Raw genomic sequence first — 27,356 nt, 5'->3', positions numbered from 1 at the left:
AAAAAAAAGGGATCAATAGTGACCCACTCTTCTCGCTGGAATTATAGCCTTCATTTTTAGGAGTTTCAATACTCCTAAACTCCCAGTGCACCTTGCAGAATGATGATGACTAACATGCTACCACAAATTTCCTTGGAGGTAAATTCTATTTTGAACCCCCTTCTGAATCCTCTGGAGAACCCAGGGGTGGGAAGTCCTACTCTGCAATTGTGGAAGGTGCACTGAAAGTCTCTCCACCCCTCTCCCACTGGGAGAACATCAGTGCTTTTTCTGGGTGGACTTGAAGATATTCCAGTTGTTCCCCGCCCCCCCCCCCCCCCCTTTGTGGTAGTTCCATCTGCCTGTCTTCTAATTCCCTCTATAAGATTTTTGGTTGCTTTGGGAACAAAAGGACTCTCCTCGAATGATTGGGGTTCAGAAAGAAACTTCTTCTCGTCAGAACTTTAGTACATAGTATTTTATCCAGAGCTTAGTTTTTTTCCTCCTCACCTTTTAAAAATCATAACCCTTTCAATTTTCCACCTAAAAATCCATATTAAAGGCTTATTTTTTGCACCACCAATTCTACTTTGCAGTGACAGTCATTTTAGCCAAAAATTTACGGTGAAACAGAAAAAAAATCATTGTGTGACAAAATTGAAGAAAAAATGCCATTTTGTAACTTTTAGGGGCTTCCGTTTCTACGCAGTGCATTTTTCGGTAAAAATGACATTATTCTGTAGGTTTGATTAGGTTTGATTTTGTCGCACTTCTGGAAAAATCATAACAACATGCAAGAAAATTTATACGTTTAAAAATGTCATCTTCTAACACCTATAACTTATTTATTATTCCGCATATGGGGATGTGTGAGGGCTCATTTTTTGCGTCATGATCTTAAGTTTTTATCGGTAAAATTTTTTATGCAGTGTTATAGCCCCCTTTAGTGGCTATATTACTGCATACACTGATTGCAGACACTGTTCAATGCATTGCCATAGGAATACATTGATCAGTGTTTTCTGCACTTGATTGTTCAAGCCTGGATTTCAGGCTTGGAGCAATCAAATGCCGATGAGACAGCCGGGAAGAAGGTAAGACACTTGCCGCTGTCCTCTCAGCTGTTCGGGATGCCGCGATTTCACCGTGGCGGTCGCTAACAGCTTCAATGAGCTAACCGGCAGTGTATTCTTCCGTTTTAGACGCCGCAATCAACTTTGATCGCGGCATTTAAAGGGTAAATACTGCGGGTATCAGCCACGGGTCCTGGTTGCTGATGGCAACCAGGACCACGCAGATTCGAAGCTTCACATATCGGGAGCTGGCCACGGATGTAAATATACGTCCTTGGTCGTTAAGGGGTTAAATATGTCAGACAGAGGGTTCAGATTCGGGCATGGTACTTCAAGAAACTAAGACCTGCTATCTCCAAACCCCATCCTTACATATACTCACCAGTTGACGTTCACAAGCTGGTGCTTAGAAATCCCTACCATCATACTATTCGCTGAGTGTGTCACAAAAGAATCTACCTTCCAGAGGCTGCACACGTGATAATAGCCCAAGACCATTTCATCCCCAAGCCCAGCACTAGGACTCTGGACCTGTAGTGGAATATCCAAGATTGACCTCAGTTACCTCCCTAGTGGGAGACACCAGACACACACTAAGTGTATGTTCACACGGCTGAATGTCCATGCGGAATTCAGCACGAATATTCCGCATGGACATTTGGTTGCTGCAGAGTCCCATTGACTTCAAAGGGACTCTGCTGCACTGTTCACATGGTGGAAAATCCAGATTGCAGCGTCTGAAAAAAGAACAGACTTATCTATTTTCTTTTGCAGATTTCACTAAGAAATGCATTGCCGTCTATAACACGTCGCATTTCCAATAGGTCCTTGAGCCCGCCGGATTATTCGAGTGTGCGGAACGTCCACACGTTTTCTGTGGACATTCCGCACAATTTACACCATGTGAACATGGCCTTAGGAGGACGGAAGGTCTGTTGCCCACAGAAGAGACCATTAAAAGGAGGAAGCCTAAGACGTTTGCTCCCACTGCTGGTAAATAGTTTTTTTCCTAGGGATCCCTAAGAGATTCTACTTTCCTCTCATGGCAGTCCCTAGTAGGGACAAGAAAAAAAGACACTGGTGATGGTTGGATGGAGAGGGGTATTAAATCTTGTGTGTTTTTCCCCTTGTCCCTTCTAGGACCAAAAGGTACAATTCCTAGTGTGCTGTCATGAAGATAAAGAGAGAGAAGATGAGGATGAGAGGAGAGAGTCAGAAGAAAAAGTAGAGGAAGTTAGGTGAGTCAGAAAAGATATAAAAGTCGAGTATGCCTGCATAGACACACCTGCATGACAAACTCCCGGCGCCGGGGGAGGCCTCGCTCTGTCACCAAGCTATATTCTGGCTCCTTGTCCTTCTTGGCTTGCTGTATCTGAGCCAGTCTGCTGATGGGGTTCATGCCCTGACCATACTCTGGGCTGGTGGGCAGCTGTAAAGGCAACAGAACAGAAAAGCCTCAGTGGAGGAGGAATCAACCACTGTAGCCACACAGTAATACAGGGGGATATCTGCCACAAGTGACATAGATATCTGTGCCATGGCTCACCTTTACAATTGACCTGGTTTTCTTCTTGATGCGAGGTTTCATCTTCTCCACAGTCGGCAGTGGCGGCAGCTTCCTCAGTTCCTCCAGGACGGCGATAGCAGCGTTTTTCTTGGACACCTTTTTACTCTTCCCTTCTCCTTCTCCCAAAAACTCACCGACTGACACTTTAGTGATGAAGCTCTTCATGTGCGGAGGACCAGACTCCTTGGCTACCTGCAGAGAGGTGGCAATGCTTCATCAGCGACTGTGCCAGCAAACACAAGGGAAGACAAACTACAGAGTAACTTGATATCATGGCCAGACAAGACTTAAGAAGCCTGCCTGGCAGATGTGTCCCATCACCTCCTCATGTTCTGATGTGTATTGTCACTCCCCCATGGTTCCAGTGATAGAGGAGCACTAACTGGGTTGGACAAGCCTTCACTGCAGCAGATTTCCTCTCATTCCCCTTACCTCAAAATTCACAGGTAGGTTCCTCTTAAGTGCAATTTCAAACACTTGGCTAATCTCAGATTTATTCAGATTTTCTTCATCAGATTTTCCATTTATCTAATAAAAAGGAACAAAATATAAACACAAAGGACCAGATTTATCAAACTTTGTGAGAGAAAAACTAGAGTGATTTTTCCACAGCAACCAATCAGCTGAGCTGTGATTGGTTGCTGTGGGAAAATCACTCCCGTTTTACTCTCACATAGTTTGATAGATCTGGGCCAAAATCTTTACACCCCCTTACCTAATATGAAGGAGGACAGGCCCTAAAAACACACTCAGTCAGTCATTTACGGGGTAATGGACCTGAACACATAAGCCATCCCCTATATAAGGGGGCAAAGGCCATAAACACACATTTATCGCATACAAGAGGGGGCACCAGCCCTCAACACTCATCCATCCTTCATACAAGGAGGCACCAGCAAAGAGAAGCTACAATTTAACAAATGGTTATATATGTTTTTGGCACATATCAATACAATAAAAGCCTGAAACTCCAGGCAGAATATCCACTGTGAACCCCCATGACATGGAGCAGGATCCTGTACAGACCCCCCACATGCAGTCCCCCCACACATTACCTCGGGTTTGCTGGGGAGGGGCTCATGTTGGAGGCTCTTCAGAGCTTTTGCAGCTGCATCATGTTTAGCCGCTTGGCGTGTCCGGCCTTTACCATGGAATTGCTGTCCCCCTATAGACAACTCAACCTGGTAAAGGATGGGCGTCACTGGGAATGGGTAGAAGTACCTTAAGGACACAAGACAGTGTGATCAGTAACAGTACACATCCAATAAATAATTTAAGCCACCAGGTTTATTGGATGAAGACTTGGACTAGGCTCGAAAGACCCCACTAGTTCAGAAAAACACTTCTACAAGGGGGCACATTATATACAAAGAAAATTCAACTTTTAACAAATTGGTTAAAATAATACCTCATGAGTTTAGTTCACACTCCATTATATATAATCACATTTATTCCCCACTGGTGAGCAGTATAGGGAGTATTGATATTTTGAACCACTAAGCTTGTAATGTAGTGGATTAAAGAGTAATTCCAAAAAGGACAGAAGGATATAGATGGAGCAGTGGCACCAAATTTCCACCCTTCAATGAAATTTCCCCTTTTGGTTGTACATAACTTGGGCAGTTATCCTAACAATGCAACCACTGTCCCTCAGCAATCTATTCCTCTCCTGGCTATCCCTAGTAAAGAAATCATGCTTAAATTACATAAACCTTCTTCAAAGAGGTTTCACCAATATTTAGTCAATTAATATTAATTCCATCTGATGTTAGCACCTTAACAGAATTGGTAGCGGTAGCAACAATCCCTCCCATTCGCCAACCTTAAGAATCAAATGACACACCTCTACCCCTGTGATATTCTAATCATAGCTGGGTGTCTGATAGGGGGGGCTCGTTACCCCTCCCCATTTAGAGAAGGGGGCGTGTCCAACACACACTGCTGTGTTACAACACTAACATCATATATACCCTGTGTTATTTTTGCAAATCAAGCAGAAAGTGTATACTAAATGTTAATACTCCATGGGGATCATTCCCCAAAGCATTAAAGGGGTACTCCGGTTGAAAACTTTTTTTTTTTTTTTTTTTTAAATCAACTGGTGCAAGAAAGGTAAAAAGATTTGTAAATTACTTCTATTAAAATATCTTAATCCTTCCAGTCCAGAGGAAATTATTTTCTTTTTGGAACACAGTGCTCTCTTCTGACATCTCTGTCCATTTTAAGAACTGTGCAGAGTAGGAGAAAATCCCCATAGAAAACATATGCTGCTCTGGACAGGTTCCTAAAATGGACAGAGATGTCAGCAGAGAGCACTGTGCTTGTGATGTCAGCAGAGCACACCGTGTTCCAAAAAGAAAATAATTTCCCCTGTAGTATTCAGCAGCTAATAAGTACTGGAAGGATTAAGATTTTTTAATAGAAGTAATTTACAAATCTGTAACTTTCTGGCACCAGAAAAAAAAGCCACCCATTTAACCCCTTAAGGACTCAGCCCATTTTCACCTTAAGGACCCAGGCGTTTTTGCACATCTGACCACTGTCACTTTAAATGGGCACTGTCAGATACAAAAGCTTTTGATATGTTGTAAAGCATGCAAAACCAATAGGTTTTGAAATTACTTTCATTAGAACATTTTCAGTGTTTCATACTAAAAAAGCCAGTCAGACAACTGCCCCCCCTGCCTGCTTGGACACATACTAGTCTTGCTGTGTCCATGCGTCGTCATCTACGTCATGGACCCACTTCCTTGATTGACAGCTGTGAGGGCACAGCTTGAGGAAAAATCCTCCCAATGTCAGCTTGTGTCCAGCTACTGTCAGTGAGGACAAGCTGGGAGTTGTAGTTTACCTAATGGTAGGGGAGATGTGAACAGATGTGGACAGCATACTGAGAGAAGGGACTGAGACCTGCATAGTGAGGCAGCGGCCACGCCCCCTCCCTTTGAGAGGAATTCAGACTAGTGAGCTAAATTAAAAGTGTAATAAAAAAACAAAGCTGCTTAATTAGGTGTACATTGTCAGGATTAGGTACTGAGTGATATATTTAAATGTTTTTTTTTTGTTGGATCTGAGGGTACGCTTTAAGCATTAATAACTCTAAGATGCTTTTACCTTTCATTCTGATTCCAAGATTTTTTTTTTCATGACATATTCTACTGGATGTTAGTGGTAAAATTTTGTCGATACCTGCATAATTTCTTGGTGAAAAATTCCAAAATTTGATGAAAAACTTGAAATTTACAAATTTTTTTTTTTACCTGTGGGGCGTAAATGCTTACTGTACCCCTTATTACAATACGTGAGGGGTGTAGTTTTCAAAATGGGGTCACATGTGAAGGGGGTCCATTGTTCTGTCACTATGTGTAAGCACATGTGGCCTTCAATGCCAGACAAAGTTTCTCTCCAAAAGCCCAATAGCGCTCCTTGTCTTCTGAGCATTGTAGTTTGCCCGCAGAGCACTTTACATCCACATATGGGGTATGTTCTTACTCAGAAGAAATTAGAAGTGATGGGTGTAGTTTCCAAAATGGGGTCACGTTTGTATTTTTTTTGCTTTTATGTCAGAACCGCTTTAAAAATCAGCCACCACTGTGCAAATCACAAATTTAAGCTTCAAATGTACATAGAGCGTTCTAACTCCTGAGCCTTGTTGTGCGTCCGCAGAGCATTTTTCCACATGTTTCCTCACTTAGGAGAAATTGCGTTACAAATTATGGGGGCCTGTTTGTTATGAAAATAAAAAGTATGGCAACACCAACATGTTGTAGACCCCAACTTTTCCTTTTCATAAGGGGTAAAAGGAGAAAAAGACCCCCAATATTTGTAACAGAATTGCTCACGAGTACGGAAATACCCCATATGTGGCCCTAAACTGTTTCTTTGAAATACGACAGGGATCTGAAGTGAGAGAGCACCATGCGCATTTGAGGACTAAATTAGGGATTGCATAGGGGTGGACATAGGGGTATTCTACGCCAGTGATTGCCAAACAGGGTGCCTCCAGCTGTTGCGGTGTGCCGTGATCAATACAGATCACGGCATCTACGGCAGTGTGGTACTTTGAATGGATGATCGGATCGCCCGCAGCGCTGCCGCGGGGATTTGATCATCCAGCATAGCAGCCAGAGGTCCCCTCACCTGACTCCGGCTGTCTCCCGGGGTCTTCTGCTCTGGTCTGAGATCAGGCAGACCAGAGCAGAAAATCATCGATAATACTGATCAGTGCTATGTCCTATACATAGCACTGAACAGTATTAGCAATCCCAATTATTGCTATAAATAGTCCCTATGGGGACTATTAAAGTGTAAAAAAAATGTAAAAAAATTATAAAAAAAAAAAAAGGAAAAATATGAGAAAAATCCCCTTCCAATAAAAAAGTAATGTCAGTTTTTCCCATTTTACCCCCCCCCCCCTAAAAAAAAGCGTAAAAAATATAATACACATAATTGGTATCGCTATGTGCGTAAAAGTCTGAACTATTCAAATATATTGTTAATTATCCCATACGGTGAATGGCTTAAACATAAAAAAAATAGTCCAAAATTGCTGCTTTTTGGTCACATTTTATTCCCCAAAAAAATTTATAAAAAATTTATAAAAAGTTAAACCTAACAAAAACTGATAAAACTACAGATCATGGCACAAAATATTAGCCCTCATACCGCCCCATATACGGAAAAATGAGAAAGGTATAGGTGGTCAAAATAGGGCAATTTCAAATATACTAATTTTGTTAAAATGTTTTGAGATTTTTTTTAAGCGGTACAATTATAGAAAAGCATATAACATGGGTATCATTTTAATCGTATTGACCCACAGAAGAAAAAATTTAATTTTTACCGGAAAATGTACAGCGTGAAAACAAAACCTTCCAAAATTAGCTAAATTTAGGTTTTCTTTTCAATTTTCCCACATAAATAATATTTATTTGGTTGCGCCGTACATTTTATGGTAAAATAAGTGATGTAATTACAAAGTACAATTGGTGACGCAAAAACAAGCCCTCATATGGGTCTGTGGACGGAAATATAAAAGTTATGATTTTTAGAAGGCGGAGGAGAAAAAACGAAAATGCTAAAATAAAATTGGTCTGGTCCTTAAGGCCAAAATGGGCCTGGTCCTTAAGGGGTTAAATTCACCTGGGGCAAGTAACTGGTGTGGGCAATATTAAAAAAATCGCACCTGAACGCAGATAAAAAAAGAAGTTCACTTAGTCTTTGCATTTGAGTGTGTGTGCGCAACACTAAGCATGGACAACAGAAAAAGGAGAAGAGAACTGTCTGAGGACTTGAGAACCAAAAGTGTGTGGCAAAATATTAACAATATCAAGGTTACAAGTCCATCTCCAGAGATCTAGATTTGCCTTTGTCTACAGTACGCAACATTAATCAAGAAGTTTGCAACCCAAGGCACTGTAGCTAATCTCCCTGGGTGTGGACGGAAGTGAAAAACTGATGAAAGATGTCAACGCAGGATAGTCTGGATGGTGGATAAGCACCCCCAAACAAGTTCCAAAAGATATTCAAGCTGTTCTGCAGGCTCAGGGAGCATCAGTGTCAGCGCGAACTGTCCGTCGACATTTAAATTAAACGCTATGGCAGGAGACCTAGGAGGACCCCACTGCTGACACAGACATAAAAAAGCAAGACTAGATTTTGCCAAAATGAACTTAAGCCAAAATCCTTCTGGGAAAACTTCTTGTGTACAGATGAGACCAAGATAGAGCTTTTTGGTAAAGCACATCATTCTACTGTTTCCCGAAAATGGAATGAGGCCTACAAAGAAAAGAACACAGAACCTACAGTGAAATATGGTGGAGGTTCTATTATGTTTTGGGGTTGTTTCGCTGCCTCTGGCACTGGGTGCCTTGAATGTGTGCAAGGCATCATGAAATCTGAGGAGTACCACTGATTGGGTCGCACTGTCCAGCCCAGTGTCAGAAAGCTGGGTTTGCGTCCGAGATCTTGGGTTTTCCAGCAGGACAATGACCCCAAACATACGTCAAAAAGTATGCAGAAATGGGTGACAACAAAGCGCTGGAGAGTTCTGAAGTGGCCATCAATTCGTTCAGATCTAAATCCCATTGAACACATGTTGAGAGATCTTAAAATTGCTCTTGGGAAAAGGCACCCTTCCAATAAGAGAGACCTATAGCAGTTTGCAAAGGAAGAGTGGTCCAACATTCCAGCTGATAGGTGTAAGAAGCTTATTGATGGTTATAGGAAGTGACTGATTTCAGTTATTTTTTCAAAAGGGTGTGCAACCAAATATTAAATTAAGGGTGCCAATAATTTTGTCCAGCTTATTTTTGGAGCTTGGTGTGACTATGACCAATTTGCTTTTTTTCCTCTCTTTTTTTGTTTAGTTCCAATACACACAAAGGGAATTAACATCTATAGTAAAACATGCGTTACTGCAATCTTTTTCTGTGAGAAATAGTAAATTTTCCAGAAATTTTTTAGGGGTGCCAACATTTATGGCCATGACTGTATCTACACTCCTTAAATTTGATTTTTCATAAAGTGCCTTGCACACGTATTCAACCCCATGGACTTTTTGCCAATTTTCCTACTGTTACAAACTGGAATCTGATCAACAAAATGTGCATAGTAGTGGAAGTGCAAAATACTTTCTTTTGTCAATACTTTGTAGAACCATCTTTTACCCCAAGCTACTAGCTTTGCACCTCTAGAGATGGAAATGTTGTCTAAAAAAACCTGAAGCTCAATCAGATTGGATAAGGACTGTCCATTAATGGTGACTATCAAGTCTTGCCATAAAATTCTCAATTTTATTTCGTTCTGGACTTTGACTTGGCCATTATAGCACATTAACATGCTTTGATTTAAACCAATCCCTTTGTAACTCTGATTTATGTTTAGGGTCAGTGTCCTGCTAAAAGATGAACCTCTCAGTTTTTTTGCAAACTGCATCAGATTTTCTTTAATAATTGCCTTGTATTTGTCTCCATCAGTCCTTTCATGAATTGTGACCAGTTTCCACGTACCTGCTAAAGAGAAGCATCTCCACAGCATAATACTACCACCATCATGTTATAGGCTAGGTTCACATTGCCATTTGCAACCGACCCGTTCAGATTTTTTTCTTTTCCTTTGAGCCACACGGACCCTAAAATGAGTCGGATGCAAACAGCTACTGCCAGGTCCACACGGAACCATTCACTTGCATGGGCTCGGTCTGTGATCCGGAAATTTTACAGGAGCTTAGCAGAGAAAAAAAATAGCTTGCACTATTTTTTTTCTCCGCTTAACTTGACGGAACTGCCAACGTAGCTCCACATAAGAGCCTGATGGCAGTGTGATCGAGGCCTTACCGTGATGGCGTGCTTAGGATCATGGGCAGTTGTATTGGGTTTAACCACACATAGCATTTTGCAAAAAGTTATCTTTTGGTCTCATTTTACCAGAGCAGCGTCTTCCACGTTTGCCGTGTCTCCCACATTGCTTGTGGCAAATTCCGAATTTCTTGTGGCTCACTTTCAATAATGGCTTTCTTCTTGCCACTATATTCTTTCACCTCAGCTTTTGATCTATGCAGCTTCTTCAGAGTTACCATAGGCACCTTGGTTACTTCTCCAATTCATTTTCTCCTTGCCTGGCTTGTCTACTTAGGTAGACGGCATTGTCTCGGTAGGTTTAATGTTGTGCCATATTCTTTCCACTTTCGGATTATAGATTTTTGGGTGTTTCCTGATCTGTTTGGTGAACATCTTTGTCTTTACGCTGCTGTTTGTTCAGTAATGCGCTCTAACAAACTCTGAGGCCTTCACAGAATCTGAGTATTTGAACTGATAATAAATTGCAGACAGGTGGATCCTATTTACTAAATTTGTGACTTGTCCAAGGATGGTGAATACTTATGCAAGGCACTGTATGTGTGTAACCTGAACTTATGGGGATTATTTTTACCAATATTTAATAGTTAAGTTTTATTTGTATATAACCACTTTTAAAAGTGTTTTATAACAGTACACACCTCCAACCAGCCCCAAATTGCACCACTGTGTACCCACCGTGGGGGGTAGCCACCTCCTCTGGGCATACTGTAGTTGTATGAAGAACGGATGCCTGTGTAAGGGTCCAGGGGTTTGTAGATTGGTTTCCGTCCCAGCTTCATACATAGTGCATTCAGTTCTACGGTGGGAGTTATACTGCCTGTGATAGAAAGAATTATTAATAACATTTCCAAAAATCAACTACCATGTGACCCCTGAAGTTAAGCCCCAGGCCCCTTCGCTAACACCACAGCCATACCAGGTAAATGCTAATATTCTACAGAGCAGGGGACAGCAGTGACAATTACAGCCAAATGAACTAAAATATTCCCACCCAAAGACAGCAAGTAGAGATCTGGGCAATGGTAAATAATTAAAACACTGAGAACTTTTCAGTCTACAATGAAAAAGCTTTAGAGCATCTCAATATGTGAGGTGCAACTCACTGTCTAATAAGAGTGTCGTCTCAGGAATTGGCACACAGCAGGGACTCTAAAGCAGAGACTACATTATAAGTGTGGGTTCAGTGTTTAGAATGGGTGAAGGATTTGCAAAGTTGTCATGGTCACATGACCATGAGTCCACTGGATGCACTGTGGTGTTTGTTTGGGGCTCCAAACATGACTAAGTTTGTCCAGGCTCTGGAGTCTTTACCCCACGCAGTACATGCAGACGTGGGGGACGCCGGCTCAGGGCTCCATATACAAAACAGTACATGCAGGAATAAGGGATCCACACTACATTATGTGGAAGGTGGTAAATTTGTACCTGGATTTTTTCCCTCACCGCGAGAAGGGCGGGCTGTAGGCTTAGGATATTTAGTCCCCTCCAAGGCTTTAGCAGCGGCAGCGTGCTGGGCTTTTTTAATACTTGTCCCTTCGGCCTCCCAGTACTGGTCCCCAAGAGTGAGCTGAACAGTGAACATCTGCAAATGACAAGAAATGTCACCACAACAGGGAATACGGTACGTAGAGAGACAGGGGTGGTGAACCATAAAGGGCAGGTTCAAAGGAGACAGAAGAAATGGAACATGGTAAAGTATGGAAAAAGTAGATTTTTATGCTTACCGTAAAATCTCTCTCTGAGGATGCATTGAGGTACACACAGACAGTGAGTATATGCTGCTGCCACTAGGCAGCTTGGCACTAGGCAAAAGAAAGTCTGCCCCACAAAGCAGGATATACCCCACCTACAGACTCTGAGCTATCCGTTTAGTCCCAAAGCAGTAGGAGAGGACAGACAGGTAAAGAAAAACAGTAACAGTCTGAGGAAACCACAGTGTTAGGTTCGACCTTTTGGGGTCGAACAGATGCTCCTTGTATCAGCACACAGACAAAAATTAACTGAACCAACTCTCGGGCAGGTAACCGAACCAAGGACACCAAAACAAATGGGTGGGTGCTGTGTCCCCCAATGGATCCTCAGAGAAAGAGATTTTACGTTAAGCATAAAAATCTACTTTTCTCGTTCGGCTCCATTGAGGGATACAGAGACCGTGGGACATACCAAAGCAGTCCCCAGTGTAGGGAAAAAAACTCAAGCAATTCAGGTGGAAGGCTCGGCCACAGCCGCCTGCAAAACCAGCATCAGAGGATGCTAAGGTATGCACCTGGTAAAATTTCGTAAACGTGTGCAAGGACGACCAGGTGGCCGCCTTACAGATTTGCAAGTCTGAAGCTCTGTTGCGGAGAGCCCAAGAAGCCACAACGGAACGAGTGGAATGAGCTGAGACCTGGAAGGGAGAAGTCTTCCCCTTGCAGCGGTAAGCTTCAGAGATGGCAGAACCGATCCACTGCGAAATGGTGGCTTTGGAAGCAGGAAGTCCCTTACGACGACCATCCGTAAGTACAAAGAAAGTCACACTGGCGAAAGGAATAGGTGACCGAAAGGTAAATCCGAACGGCCCGTACAACATCAAGACCATGAAGAAAACGTTCCATGGGATGGGACAGAGCTGGAAAAAAAGGACGGTATCTTCGCCGAGATGAAAGACGGAGACCACCTTAGGCAAAAAGGACTGGACCAGACAGAAAACCTTGTCCTGGTGTAAAACCAAAGTAGGGGGAACGGCAGGAGAGAGACGCCAGCTCTGAAACTCTCCTAATGGAAGTGACCGTAATGGAGAAAGCCACCTTCCAGGAAAGGATACGCAGAGAAATGTCCCGGAGAGGGTTTGAAGGGAGTACCCTGCAAGGCACTGAGAACCAGATTCAGATCCCAAGGGGGAGTAGGGGATCTGTAAGGCGGAGTATTATGAGCAACACCATGCATAAAAGTCTGGATGTGAGGATCGGACACCAGGGGATGCTGAAAGAGAATGGAGAGAGCCGACACGTGACCCTTAAAGGGAACAGAGCCAAGCGTTGATCCAGCCCAGACTATAAAAAGGAAAGGAGGCATGGGAGGGAGAACACAACTGGGGAGAAAGAGTGAGATTCACACCATCGAAAGTAGGACCGTGAAGTATGGTGATAAATCTTTTCAGAGGAAGGCTTGCACGCCTTAATCGTTGTGCGGATCACTTGGGGAGAGAACAACCTGGCCCTCAGAACTGCGGTCTCAACCGCCACCCCGTCAAATGCAGCAACAGTAAATTGGGGTGACAAAAGGGACCCTGAGAGAGCAGGGTGGGGAAGAACTGGGAGGCGCAGCGGTACGTCGTCCACTAGTCTAACCACGTCGGCGTACCACGCTCGCCTGGGCCGCTCCGGAGCCACAAGAATGGCTAGGACGCCCTCCGCTTTGTCAAGACCCTGGGAAGGAGAGGAAGGGGAGGGAAGTGCAAAGTGCGACCAGGGAATCACTAAGGCATCTACGGCTAGGGCCAGAGGATCTCGGGACTTCGCGACAAAGCAATGAACTTTCTGGTTGTGGCGGGACGCAAAGAGGTCCACATCTGGAGTGCCCCAGAGGTTGCAGATCTCCGCAAACCCCTCTGGATGAAGAGGCCACTCGCCGGGGTTGGCCGAGGAGTGACTGAGGAAGTCCACCTGCCAATTTTCCACTCTGGGAATGTGAATCGCAGAGATTGAGGGAACCCTGAGCTCTGCCCAGAGAAGGATCCTGGATACCTTGGCCATCGCTGCAGGACTGCGAGTGCCACCCTGGCAATTGACATACGCCACAGCCGTGGAATTGTCCGACTTGACACGAACAGGAAGGAGGGGCCACAAACTGAAAATGGCCCTCTGGATCAGCAGAGATAGCGCTGATGTGCCAGAAAAATAGGGATGTGAAGGTAAGCGTCTCAGATGTCCACCGAGGAAAGAAACTTCCCTCGATCCATGGATGCCACTGCATAACGGAGACTCTCCATATAGAAATGACGCAGGAGTAGATGATTGAGGAGCTTTAGATCCAGGATCGGGCGGACGAGGGGGGGGGGTTGACGAACAGGTTAGAAGAGAACCCCAAGGCCACCGCCAAAGAAGGAGAGCGGGAATGAAAAGAGCGATCTCTTGGGCAGACCAAAAGTCCCGGAACAGAGTGTTTGAGCGGGGGTCCCTTCAGGCAGAGGGAGGCTTACGGATGCCCGATGTGACTAAAATGGCCGGAATGGTTATCAGACTTCCAGGAGGGACGAGCCTTGAAGGAAGGGGTTTTCTCATCCTGTGAGGGCGCCTGTCTGGCTGCCTGACACAAGCCAAAGGGCCAAAAAGGAGGTTGATTTCCTGCGAGAATAAGTATGGCAAAACTTGTTCTGTGGCAATTAGGAGCTCTTCCCTCCAGTAGCCTCGGAAATAATTTCATCCAGGCATTTCCCGAAGAGTCGGGTCCCAGAGAAGGGCAGCTCAGTGAGGTTTCTTGGAAGAGGCATCGGCGTCCCAGGCCTTGAGCCACATGGAGCGACGAATCGCCACCAGATTACCTGTGGCAAAAACAGTACAACAGGCAGACTGCAGAGCACAAACAGTCTCCTGCATTGGAGAGTTGAAGTGCAAGATCCGCCAAATCTTCCGAAGGGGCCCCAGACAAAATGCCCTGGCAGACCTGGGAAGCCCAGGCAGAAAGGGCTTTAGACACCCAAAAAGAGGACAAGGCAGGAAGCAAAGATGAACCCGCTCCTTCAAAGGCAAAATTAACCAGATTTTAAATCCTCTTGTCTGCCGGGTCCTTGAAGGATGCAACATTCACCAAAGGTAGAAACCGGAGGATCCACAGCCGGCAACAAAGTCCATTTCGCAATGAGTTTCTGGGCAAAGGGAAACTGTGCCTGAACTTTTGTCTCGATGCTTCCATGCTGTTTACAGTAAGGAGTCAAATTCAGCATGAGACATGAATACCTTAGGAGAGCAACGGGAACACTGAAAGGAAATTCTGGAGTAGGGTCCAAAGTTCCGGGATCCTCTAGGTGAAAGGTGTCCCTGATGGCTGACACCAAATTGTCTACCATGTCGGAAATGCTGGATCGGTCCTCTGGATCAGAGGCAGAACCTGACGCCTCATCTTCCAGTTCCCCAGGAGAGTGGGAGCGGGTGGAGGAAGACTTTGAACAAGACTAAGCAGACCTTGTATGCAGACCTGGAGACCTAGGACGGTGACCAGGAGCGCGGCCCTTAGAGCAGGGGGGCTTCCGGGGGACCAGAGAAGAGGAACAAGACCTCTGTGGAGAGCGCATGTCCCTAGCTCCGGATTCTGGGTGCTTGTGAGAGCACCCAAAATAAGGAGAAGGTGAACAAGCCTCTCTGGATGGCTGGCGTAAGGAAGACCTCTCCAACGCAGTCACCACGGAACGGGAAACCCGTGCCAGGTCGGAAATAGACAAAGAGGGAAGAAAACAATTTCAGGAGGGGGAGCAGAGCCCACAGATTCTAGAGGAACGTCCTGGGAACAAACACCATGAGGGCCGGGGCGCGCAGTGGTGCAGGCAGGACAAGTGGGTTCCGCAGAACAACAAGGCATTTTTGTTTAGCAGTCCACACAAGCATAATAAGTGTATATGTCCCTCAGATGAAGAGAAGAAGCCGGCTGTAGTGTGAAAAGCCGGCCCTCGGTGCAGAGAAAGAGGGAGGCGGAGGGCTACCCTAATGAGAAGGGGGAGGGGATGGTAATAATCCCCCTGTGCATGTGCTGAAATACTATAGGGCCAAAATCCCCGCCGGGAAGGTGCAGAGCTAAGCGGCGTGAATAGACCACGGTCATCACGAGTCCCCAGAATGAATAAAAAGGAATGGGCCCAAAACAGGTAGGTTGAGAATAATGATAAAGGTAAGATTCCTGGAAAAAAGAGGGAGGGAGACTGAATACTCACCTTGTCCTGGAAAAAACTTACCTAAAGAAGTCTTCAGCCAGCTATTATACACCTGCATCATGCCAGGCTGAGACAGCGAGATGAGCAGGGAAGGTAGGGGGACCCAAAGGTATGACCCCAGGTGCTGACCGGTGGCGAGAAGGGGTTGACAGTGCATAACTCGATGCATTGTGCCCCTTCGCAAATGGGGAAACAATGAGCGCTATGCTCCTGAGACCCCACCTAAAAAGAGGGAAATAAAAGGGAGAGAAAATCTAAATTCATGTCCCTAAACTAAAAAATAAGAAGATACTCCAGACCTGTGTCTGCCTCCTATGGACACTAAGCTAAAACTGATAGCTCAGAGTCTGTAGGCGGGGTATATCCTGCTGGGAGGGGCATACTTTCTTTTGTTGCCTAGTGTCAAGCCTCCTAGTGGCAGCAGCATATACCCACAGTCTCTGTGTCCCCCAATGGGGCCGAACGAGAAAAAAAAAAAGACCTGCAGCTGGTCATGTGATGTCACTGTTAAGATAATTGTGGATCATTACCTAAACATCCCCAGAATCACTTCCCCCAGGTCCTGCCTCCTGCCATGACCTAGTCAACTCCTATAATTGACTCAGAAACAGCAGCATAAAGGGGTCTCATGTAAAGTGGAATGTTGGAGGAGAGGCTCCATCCGCATGCTGTGTGGACCTCCATCTATACATATAAAGCAACTAGAATGTGACACCACCACTTCCCTGTGGATTTTGTGAGTATCCCCCATTTACAAACATCTTTCCTTTGAAGCAGCCTGACTGAGGCTAGGGCTCTGAAGGGGAGAAGGAGTGAGGCCAGGCTTAGGGTACGTTTAGATGGGCAGACCCATACCGGAGATGAACACTGACATTTAAGGAGCCTTTTATTTGGCTTTATCATTGTGCAGCCAGGGCCAATCTCTGGATCATCTGCACATCCTTCAATTACACAGGGAGGTGTACTGCTGCCGAATAATGATTATGCAATGCAATAATGGTTCTGATGTCAGGGAACGACACAGGAGTTCTCCACATACATACTGTACATATATATTCTTCTATTAACTTGCACATCATGCTTTATTTATATTACACCCACATTTATAACTATATCTATATTTATATCTGCGTTTATCTTCCGCCTTCCTATTTGTTAAACACCACCATTCTAGGCATTCTTTATATATTTATCAATTCTATACTTCTTCACAGAGCACTGGCTCCACTGCGCATGAGCTGTTTCTTCAGAACGCACACATACTTCGTGCAGTAATTCTCCTGGTGTTCCCTCTGTCTGTGGTGCTTTCGGCAGCGTCACCAAATGACGCAGTGATTTTGTCCCCTCTTCTCTGCACAACACCTCCCATATTACCGTGGGCAGGGATTTTCCCTGCACAGCATCTTATTGGACAACATGGGCAAACAGGCATTTCATATCATGATGGTGCTAGGTGTTATGTGGTCTTTCTCCACCATTTTAGCACAGGTGATGTTATGTTTGTCTATTGGGTTCTCCAGCATATATATCTGTCTCACCCAGTGCTGTGGAGTCGGAGTCTAGGAGTCGGATGAAATTTTGGGTACCTGGAGTCGGCAAACAATGCACCGACTCAGACTCCTACTAAATTTAGATTGGAATTTAAAAAAAAGCAAGTTTAAATGTCCCAATTCACAAAAAGTTATAATTAATTACATAAAGACCAATGCATGTAGTGCCTCAGGTAACCGCAAAATGAACACGTTAAGTAACCGTGAAGAAGCATGCTTTTCATGTGCTTCACTATATGGCACGCAACGCACAATTAGGAGCGGCAATACTTATACTTTCCATAGTGTTGTGTTCTGCTGTTACAGGGAACCCATGGGTAACCTAGCCTCTCACTGATAAGGGATTAAGTAAATGTTTTTTGCAGGACTAGAGACACTTGTATAAGTGAAGGGAATGGAGGGTCAATAGTTCAAGACTGAAGCTGTAAACCATTGGAAAAACTGCTGCCATTCAGCTAAGGCTATAAAAACTTGTAAACTCCGATTGTTAGCTTAAACTTTAAACATGACTATGGGATTCTACTATGGAAATCATGTTTTATAATAAATGCCCCTTCCTGGATCCTTCCACTGACCTATCTTCAGCAGCAGATCAGCACACAAAAAGGAGAGGGCAGCAGCTTCTGCCCAACTACCTCTCTCTGCTGGAAGAGCTTAAAAGAACTTGGTGGAACAGCTTCTTGGATTCAACTGTAAGTGTTTATAAATACATTCGCATATTAATACAGAGGAGTCGGAGGTACAAAAAACAGCAGAGTCGGAACATTTATCTACCGACTCCACAGCCCTGGTCTCACCCATTCAGCAGTTATCCTCCAGAGAAAGCAATAGCAACACATATTGGCGTAACGTGCTGTGTGGTCTGCTCTGTGCAATGTTTATGATCATAATTTCTTCCATTACTGTTAGCTTTAACAGGTTAACAACCAAGGACGTTTATACACATCCTTGTGCCGTTAACTGTGTGTACAGTGTAACTATGTATGGCCATACCGGCCTGCCCCCAGATGATTCTTGTAGCTGAGGGCCAACGTTAATAGCAGACATGCGGTGATCGCCATGGGTGGCTATTAACCCTTTAGATCGCCACTGTCAAAGCTGACAGCAGCATCTAAAGGAACCTTTAAACACTCCCTGGTGGTCCAGTGGGGTGGTTCGTGGGGGGAGGGATTCACTCCTGAGGTAGCCGGAGGGCTTACGTCTTATCCTGTGCTGATCCTGGCTCTCAGATTTATACAGCCTGGCTGGACCAGGCTTTATTAATTGAGTGCAGAGCACACAGATCAATGGAGTTCTATGAACTACATTAATCTGTATGAGGTATCTAACTACCGGTATTCCTCCAAAAAGTCCCATAAGGGGCCTAATAAAGTGTAAAAAAAAAAAAAGTTTAAGTAAAAAAAAAATAAAAAAAAAAACACATCACCCCCCCCTTTCCCAAATTTCATATAAAAAATATGTAAACATAAAAAGAAACACGTGGTATCACCGTGTGCATAAATGTCCGAACTGTAAAAATATAATGTCAATTAAACCGTACAGTCAATGGCATTTACGTAAAAAAATACCAAATACAAAACTGAATATATTTGGTCACTTTGTACCATATACCGATAAAAACTACAGATCATTGCTCAAAAAAATTCCACATCCCTGTGTATGGAAAAATAAAAAGTTATAGGGGTCAGAAGATTACAATTTTAAACATACTAATTTTCGAGCATAAAGTTATAATAATTTTTTTTTTTTTACAGAAGTCAAGCAAAATCAAACCTATATGAGTTGGATATCATTTTAATCGTATCGACCTACAGAATAAAGATTAGGTGTCATTTAAACCTGAAGCCCCTAAAAGTTCGGTTTCCCCCGTTCCACCCACAGTAGTCCGGGCAGAATGGGGGAACCGACTGGGACCGGCGCCGGAGGTCACTTACCATTGGCGATCTGCAGCGGGCGGCAGAGGACGGCAATGCGGCTCACTGGTGCGGCAATCCTACGGAAGGCGGTGAGTAGTTGTCTAGCAACATCTGGAGAGCTACAGTTTGGAGACCACTGCACAGTGGTCTCCAAACTGTGACCCTCCAGCTGTTGCAAAACTACAACTCCCAGCATGCCCATGTTCAAAATTCCATTGTCGCTCCTTCCTTTCTGAGCCCTCTACTGCACCTGCCAAACACTTGACATACACATATGAGGTATTTCCTTACTCTAGAGAAATTGGGTTACAAATTGAGGGAATTTTTCTCCTTGTATCCCTTGTAAAAATTCAAAAACTGGGTCTACAAGAACATGCAAGTGTAAAAATTGAGATATTGAATTTTCTCCTTCACTTTGATGCTATTCCTGTGAAACACCTAAAGGGTTAACACACTTACTGAATGTCATTTTGAATACTTTGAGGGGTGCAGTTTTTATAATGTGGTCTTTTATGGGGTATTTCTAATATGAAGGCCCTTCAAATCCACTTCAAAACTGAACTGGTCCATGAAAAATTTCGATTTTGAAAATTTTGAGAAAAAAATGGAAAATTGCTGCTGAACTTTGAAGCCCTCTGATGTCTTCCAAAAGTAAAAACATGTCAACTTTATGATGCAAATATAACATAGACATATTGTATTTGTGAATCAAAATATAATTTATTTGGAATGTCTATTTTCCTTACAAACAGAGCTTCAAAGTTAGAAAAATGCAAAATTTTAAATTTTTTCATCAAATTTTGGAATTTTTCACCAAGAAATGATTCAATTATAGACAAAATTTTACCACAAACATAAAGTAGAATATGTCACGAAAAAACTCTCTCGAAATCAGAATCCCAGAGCATCCCAGAGTTATTAATGCTTAAAGTGACAGTGGTCAGGTCCTTAAGGACCGAGCCATTTTTTGCAAATGTGACCTGTGTCAGTTTATGCACTAATAACTCTGGGATGCTGTTACGTATCAAAGATTCTGAGACAGTTTTTTTAGGCATATTCTACTTTATGTTGGTGGTATATTTTTGTCAATACTTGCATAATTTCTTTGCGAAAATTCCATAAAAAAAAAATTTGTACATTTTGCATATTTCTAAATTTGAAACTCTCTGCTTGTAAGGAAAGTGGACATTCCAAATACGGTAAATTATATATTGATTCACAAATACAATATGTATACTTTATGTTTGCATCATAAAGTTGACATGTTTTTACTTCTTGAAGACATTAGAGGGTTTCGAAGTTTAGCATCAATTTTCAAGAAAATTTCAAAAACTGAAGTCTTCAGGGACCAGTTCAGTTTTGAAGTGAAGCTGAGGGCCTTTATGTTACAAATCCCCCATAAATTAACCCATTATTAGTTTGTTAACCCTTTAGATGTTTCACAGGAATAGCTACAAAGTGGAGGAGAAAACTACAAATCTCAATTTTTAACACTAACATGTTATTGTAGCCCCATTTTATTTTATTTATTTATTTTCCATTTTTACAAGGGATAACAAAAGAAAAAGCCCCACAAAATTTGTAACCCCATTTCTTTTAAGAATGGAAATACCTCATGTGGACGTAAAGTGCTATGCGGGTGACCTACACGGTTCAGAAGGGAAGAAGCAACATTAGGCTGAAATGGTTTTTGGGGGGCATGTCGCATTTAGGAAGCACCAATGGTACCAGAACAGAGGGAACCACCAACATGGAACTCCATTTTAGAAAATATTCCCCTCTTGTAATGTAACAAGGGGTACAGTTTGCCCTAACTCCCCACAGGTGTTTCACAACATTTCAAAGTTTGAGCTTTAAATGAAAAATGTGGGTTTTTTTTTATACTAAATTGCTGATGTTACCCCAAATTATGCGTTTTCACAAGGGATAATAGGAGAAAAATCACGACAAAATTTGTAGCCCCATTTCTCTCGAGTAAGGAAATACCCCATATGTGGATTTAAAATGCTCTGCTGGCGAAATACAGGGCTCAGAAGGGAAGGAGAAAAATTTGGCTTTTGGAGAGGGAATTTTGCTGAAATGGTTTTTAGGGGACATGTCGCATTTAGGAAGCCCTTATGGTGCCAGAACAGCGGAAACCCCCAACATGGCATACTATTTTGGAAACTGCACCCCTTAAGGAATGTAACAAGGGGTACAGTGGGCCTTAACTCCCCACAGGTTTTTCACGACATTACGTTAAAGTTTGGCGTTTAAATGAAAAATTTGTTTTTTGTTTACACTAAATTGCCAGTGTTACCCCAAATTCGGCATTTTCATAAAGGCTTATAGGAGAAAAAAATCCCCAAAATTTGAAATCCCATTTCTTCTGAGTAGAGGTAAAGTGCTCTGCGGGCCCACTAAAAGGCTCAGAAGGAGCAAAATTTGGCTTTTGGAGAGAGAATTTTGCAGAAAAGGTTTTTGGGGGGTATGTCGGATTTAGGAAGCCCCTATGGTGCCCGAACAGTGGGAACCCCCCACTTTGCACACCATTTTGGAAACTACACCCCATATAGAATCCATTTAGTGGTGAAGCGAATTGTTCGACCCTACAGGTATTTGAGGAAAGTTTGTAGAACTAAGCAGTAAAAATTTCATTTCAAATTTGGATGCATATTTTACATATTTTTTCACTTTCACAAAAATACAAAACTACATCTGCCAAGGTATTTATCTAGGGGAATAAATAAAAAAATTTTAGAGAGCGCGCAAGACTTTTTTTTTAGCTTTTATAAAAGCTGCTTTTCACTGTATCTTTCTTCTGTTACACTAAGACAGAAGTGAGAGCTTCGGAGCCAGCGACTGGTGGCTGAAGTCATTTCTGATGAAGCTGGAGGACCAGTGAAACGTCAAAGGAACTGGCTAATTGATAGTTTTTAATAAGCAGCTCCTCAGTCATACTCTAATTCAACCATTAACTGTTCATTCTGGATGGGCCTTACAACATTTGTGCACCTTCCTCATACTAAAGCAGAATGGTTGTTACACAAGCAATATAGGAGATAGACTGGAGCTGTGGTTTTAATTACAGTGCAGTCCTGACACCTAGTGGACAGTTCACTACTGCTTAATTTTTGTTTATTCATATTTTAAATGTAAAGAATAAATGTTACTTTGTATTGGGAGGGTCTTAGCTTAGGGTACCTCTTTGGGGGTTCCCCCCCTAAAGTTGTTGTGAATTAGATATTACCCTGGTACCTCCTGGAGTTTTCGTTGTAAAAACTAACAAAGAAGCTGATACACTGTGATTGGTCCCTGACCAGGACCAATCACAGAAGGTCCTGGAAGGTCAGGCAGAAGTTGTGTCCCGCCGGTAACAGCAGGACTTCTGCCGGTTAACCCATGCGATTGCTGGGTTAACTGAACGCCTTGTATAAACGGCAAGTAGCTGCTACAAACGTGAAGTAGCTGCATAACCCACAGGCAATCTGCGAGAAGGGGTTAAGAACTCAGCCCATTTTGGCCTTAAGGACTCAGCAAATTTTTTTATTTTTATGTTTCTGTTTTTCCTCCTCTCCTTCTAAAAATCATAACTCATATTTTCATCTACAGACGTTTGTTGTTTGCGCGACCAGTTGTCCTTTGTAATGACATCACTCATTTTACTATAAAATGTATGGCGCAACCCAAAAAAATAAAAAAATACTATTTGGGTGGGGAAGTTGAAGAGAAAACCGTAATTTTACAAATTTTGGAAGGTTTTGTTTTCACGCTGTACAATTTACAGTAAAAATTTCCTTTTCTTTATTCTGTGGGTCAATACGATTACAATGTATACCCATGATTACATACTTTATTATTGTACAGCCTTAAAACAATAAATAAATAAAAATAAAATCGCAAACTTTTTAACCATATTAGTATGTTTAAAGTCCTTCTATTTTGCTGACCTATAAGTTATTCATTTTTCCATTTATGAGGGCTAATTTTTTGCGCCATGATCTGTACTTTTTATTGATACCACATTTGTATATATAAACTTTTTATAATTTTGTTAATCAATTTTGGACTTTTTACATTCACGCCGTTCACTGTATGGGATCATCAACATTATATTTTAATAGTTCGGATATTTACGCATGCAGCAATAGCAAATATTTGCTAATACTGTTCAGTGCTATGCATAGGGCATAGCACTGATCAGTGTTATTGACAATCTTCTGCTCTGGTCTGCTCGATCTCAGACCAGAGCAGAATACCACAGGAGACGGTCGGAGGCAGGTGAGAGGACCTCCGGCCGCCATGCTGGATGATCGGATCCCCGCGGCAGCGCTGGGTGAGATCCGATCATCCATTTAAGTGACCGCACTGCCGCAGATGCCGTGATCTGTATTGATTACAGCATCTGAGGGGTTAATGGCACACAGCACGATGGCTGATGTGGGCAGTTACCGGCGGGTAACTGTGTCATTAAGGGTCTGAAGGACTGGAGGATGGAGATCGCTGTGAGCTGCAAGCACACTTCTCCTAGCTAGTTCTCCAGCACAGACCTCGACTGATCTAAACTTTTGACTTGTCACTGAGACAGGTCAAGCTTTTTTTTCCTAACAGGGACACTAACGTTTATTCCCACTTTTTAATAAGCTTTCACCCAACATGAAACTTAAGTGCCTCAAGAACTAAACCTCTCTTAGGCTACCAAACATTGCAGGCAGTTAAAGGAGTACTTCGGTGCACACTTTTTTCATTTTATCCCGTCCGGGCTGCAAAATAAAAGAAAACACACTTTATCTTACCTGCCAACGAGCCCCCGGAGCTCCGGTACAGGTGTTCGGTCCCCGGGCTGTATTCTTCTTACTTCCTGTTAGCCCGGCACGTCAAACAGAGCTTCAACCTATCACCGGCCGCAGCGATGTCCCGCCTCGGCCAGTGATAGGCTGAAGCTCCGTGTGACGTCCCGGGCTAACAGGAAGTAAGAAGAATACAGCCCGGGGACCGAACACCTGTACCGGAGCTCCGGGGGCTCGTTGGCAGGTAAGATAAAGTGTGTTTTCTTTTATTTTGCAGCCCGGACGGGATAAAATGAAAAAAGTGTGCACCGAAGTACTCCTTTAACAGATATTGATGAGAGGCATTAGTAGTACATAAGGAGAGCCGGGGTGCCAAGCAGGAGATAGCGGGGGTCTCAGCAGCTGAACTCCCACAACCAGCAGATAAGAACTTATGTACTGGAGTTCTCCTTTCAGTAATCAAGGGGGCTGTCCTACTCAGTGATTGAAAGCTCACTCTTTATTCACATTTGTACACAAAGAACTGTCAATCACATAAGTAGGACCACCCACATGAAATGAAGTTTACATAAAGACAAAATTATTCTGGAATTTTCCCCACAAAACTATAAACCATCTTCTCCTACTCTACATGAACAATAGTCTGGATTGCATTATCAGTGTAACAGTTTCCCTCTAAAGCATTATTGTCTTTAAAAAACACTTTTGACACATCGATCACACATGTCAAAAGTTGTTGATCGCATGAGACTGGCTACAATCATTAGTTTTTATCTGGGAAGGCCGGCGGCATTGCTCCCTGGCTGGCCGAGAGATTCATCCATTTCTCTGCATAGACTTCTACACAGAGAAAGGTACAGATCTCTCGGCTGGCTAGGGAGTGGAGAGCAATGCCACCCGCTTCTACGGTTAATAACTCGTGACTGCAGCAGGTCCCAGGAGTGAGACCTAGTGTGATCAACAACTTCTGACATGTCTGATTGATGTGTCAAAGGTAGCTTTTTAATGACAGTAATGCTTTATGTAGATAGTCAATCAGATGGGGGGAAAATACTTTTGGCTGTGTATAAAATGGTCAGGACCCCCACCCCATGAAGAGCATCATGGTGTCAGATTCTTAGAAAGAGGGGAGGGGAGTCACAACCCAAAAGAGCAGAGAGCGCTGACAGCAGAGGACAAGCAGAAGAGCCAATACCCACTTGTTTTGGGCGATCTTCTCCCACTCTCTCAAGAAGACTGTAATCCTGCCAGCGTCCTAGGGGGATGACCTGGGGAGGGGGAGACAAGAGGCTCCTTAATATAAACTAAGATTACAATGTAGAGATCAGCTACAACAAATGGCCAACTGACAAACCTCCCTAACCCAGCAAGCCTCCATGTATTCCGACCCCAGGTAGCAGTCATGTTTGGCCATTAATGTATAGAGGAGTAACACCTGGTTTGGAGAAGGGGTGCAGCAGATCAGAGATACAACAACCTGTAGCGATGGGCAGGTCCGGGTTTTGTCCATAAATTGTGATCTTTATATAAATAAAGACTGAAAACAAGATGGGAGCAAAATGAGGTTACAATGATGCTGGGCTCGGCAGTGTCACCATGGTGTGGCATGATAGAGGGAAGTAGCACAATATTACCAAGAAGCTGTGGTGACCTCGATAAAAAGGAGTCAGCAGCTACAGCCTGAGGCCCATTAGGGGCGTATTACAAAGATAACAGTAAGGTTCTGAATTCTAAGACCCCCACTTACGCAGAGAATGATTTGGCACTTCATCACAGTTTTTCCTTGCACGGTGGTGTTTCCTGCCACATGAGTACTAAAAACTGCTGTAGTTTCCTCACAGCCAGGAGCCACCCTCTAATTGTAGGATTACCCTCACTGCTCCTTCCCTTCAAAGGACAATGGACAGCGGGGTGTTTTGGACATGGATATTAAGAAGGGCGATAGAGTTATGGAGAGAGACAACCGTCAAGCATCCTACAGCAGCTGTAAAAACTCTCAGACCCAAAACTCACAATGGAGACGGTGCTGCACACTACACAGAAGCCCAGGCAGCAAGGTGACACAAGGTAGGTACAAAGAACTTACCTTAGAATGAGCTGGGCCCTGTTCACTGAGCAGCTTGTACTGAGGCTGAACCTTGTTATACCGGGCCAGCTCATTCACCAGACACATCGGGGTTTTCTCTTTGGGGTTTGCCATGTTAGAAGACACTGGAAGACACAAGCAGTGAGGATGATTGTAGTTATGGTGGCGAGTAAAGCGAGGATATGGTGGTGAAAGTTAGGCGATGACGGTGATGGGAACATTGTGCGGATGGTGGCGGAGGTAGGTCAAAGTACTGTGAGATTGGTGGGAGTTAGGTTAGGGTGGGGATAATAATGATGGCAATGAAGGTGGGAGTAAGGTGGGGACATGGCAGTTAGATAAGTGTGGAATGAATGGGGTGTGATCAGGGACCCCAGAGAGTTACCTGCAGCGGCACTGCCAGATGTGACAGAGGATGGCGGTAAAGCAGAGTTGTGTTGTGGTCTCCCTGCATGTTCGGAGGGCAGCGGGCTGGCAGTGGGGGGGATGCTTAGACTCTGGTGGATGGGTGAGTGCTGGTTCTTGTTCAGAAGCGGACTCCCTGAGAGGGTGGCAGGAGGATTCTGAGACATAGTGGCTTCCATCAGAGGCTCAGGTGGTCGTGTACAGTGCAGGCTGGAGCTGTGGGGAAACTGCAGAAAAAAGACAAAAGGCAACAGTCAGCAATACTGTCCAGGGCAAAGCTACCACTCAACAATCTCGTGTCCACATTACTAGCGGATTGGTGGGATCTGACTACTGGGGTCTGAGAACGGAGGACAATAATCAAAGTTACACAGTTTGTAAGGATGAAAAAAGTCAGGCATCCATCAAGTTCAGCCTATTACACTGCAGTGTTGATTCAGAGAAAGGCTAAAATATAATACACAAAACAAAAAACCACAACACAACATCCACCCTTTTGAAAACTTTTTATGCGAGTTCACTATCATCACTTCCTCTTGCAGTTTTTTTCATACTCTCACTGCTCTTACAGTAAAGAAATTAACATAGCAATGTCTGGAACCACCATAGAGGGCATGCTGGGCATTGTAGTTATGCAACAGCTAGTGGAAAAAAAAAATGTCAATAGCTATTGCATAACTAACTCCCAGCATGCCCTTTGGCTGTCCATGTATGCTGGGAGTTGTAGTTATGCAATAGCTAT

At 43.6% G+C, this 27,356-nt stretch overlaps 1 protein-coding gene across 4 annotated transcripts in view; it reads right to left on the bottom strand.

Annotated features, from left to right (window-relative positions):
• Nucleotides 1-27,356, bottom strand: part of STAU1 (staufen double-stranded RNA binding protein 1) — a 71,870-nt gene that overhangs the window by 21,797 nt on the left and 22,717 nt on the right. Inside the window, exons 2-10 of one of the 4 annotated variants that reach the window (XM_056547975.1) lie at nucleotides 26,595-26,841; nucleotides 26,210-26,334; nucleotides 25,323-25,391; nucleotides 11,424-11,562; nucleotides 10,656-10,797; nucleotides 3,675-3,840; nucleotides 3,052-3,147; nucleotides 2,599-2,811; nucleotides 2,338-2,481 (exon numbers count right to left, since the gene is read on the bottom strand). In XM_056547975.1, coding sequence (XP_056403950.1) covers nucleotides 2,338-2,481; nucleotides 2,599-2,811; nucleotides 3,052-3,147; nucleotides 3,675-3,840; nucleotides 10,656-10,797; nucleotides 11,424-11,562; nucleotides 25,323-25,391; nucleotides 26,210-26,334; nucleotides 26,595-26,793 — 1,293 coding nt within the window. In that variant the 5' untranslated portion in view covers nucleotides 26,794-26,841. Of the gene's footprint in view, nucleotides 1-2,337; nucleotides 2,482-2,598; nucleotides 2,812-3,051; nucleotides 3,148-3,674; nucleotides 3,841-10,655; nucleotides 10,798-11,405; nucleotides 11,563-25,322; nucleotides 25,392-26,209; nucleotides 26,335-26,594; nucleotides 26,842-27,356 lie in introns of all 4 variants that reach the window. The other 3 variants (XM_056547974.1, XM_056547977.1, XM_056547976.1) reach the window with 3 other exon arrangements.

Source organism: Hyla sarda, chromosome 12 (assembly GCF_029499605.1).
Source record: "Hyla sarda isolate aHylSar1 chromosome 12, aHylSar1.hap1, whole genome shotgun sequence".
In the NCBI taxonomy this organism is placed as follows: domain Eukaryota; kingdom Metazoa; phylum Chordata; class Amphibia; order Anura; family Hylidae; genus Hyla; species Hyla sarda.
Note: the sequence above shows the minus strand (reverse complement) of the source record. Positions and strands in the feature narration are given on the sequence as shown.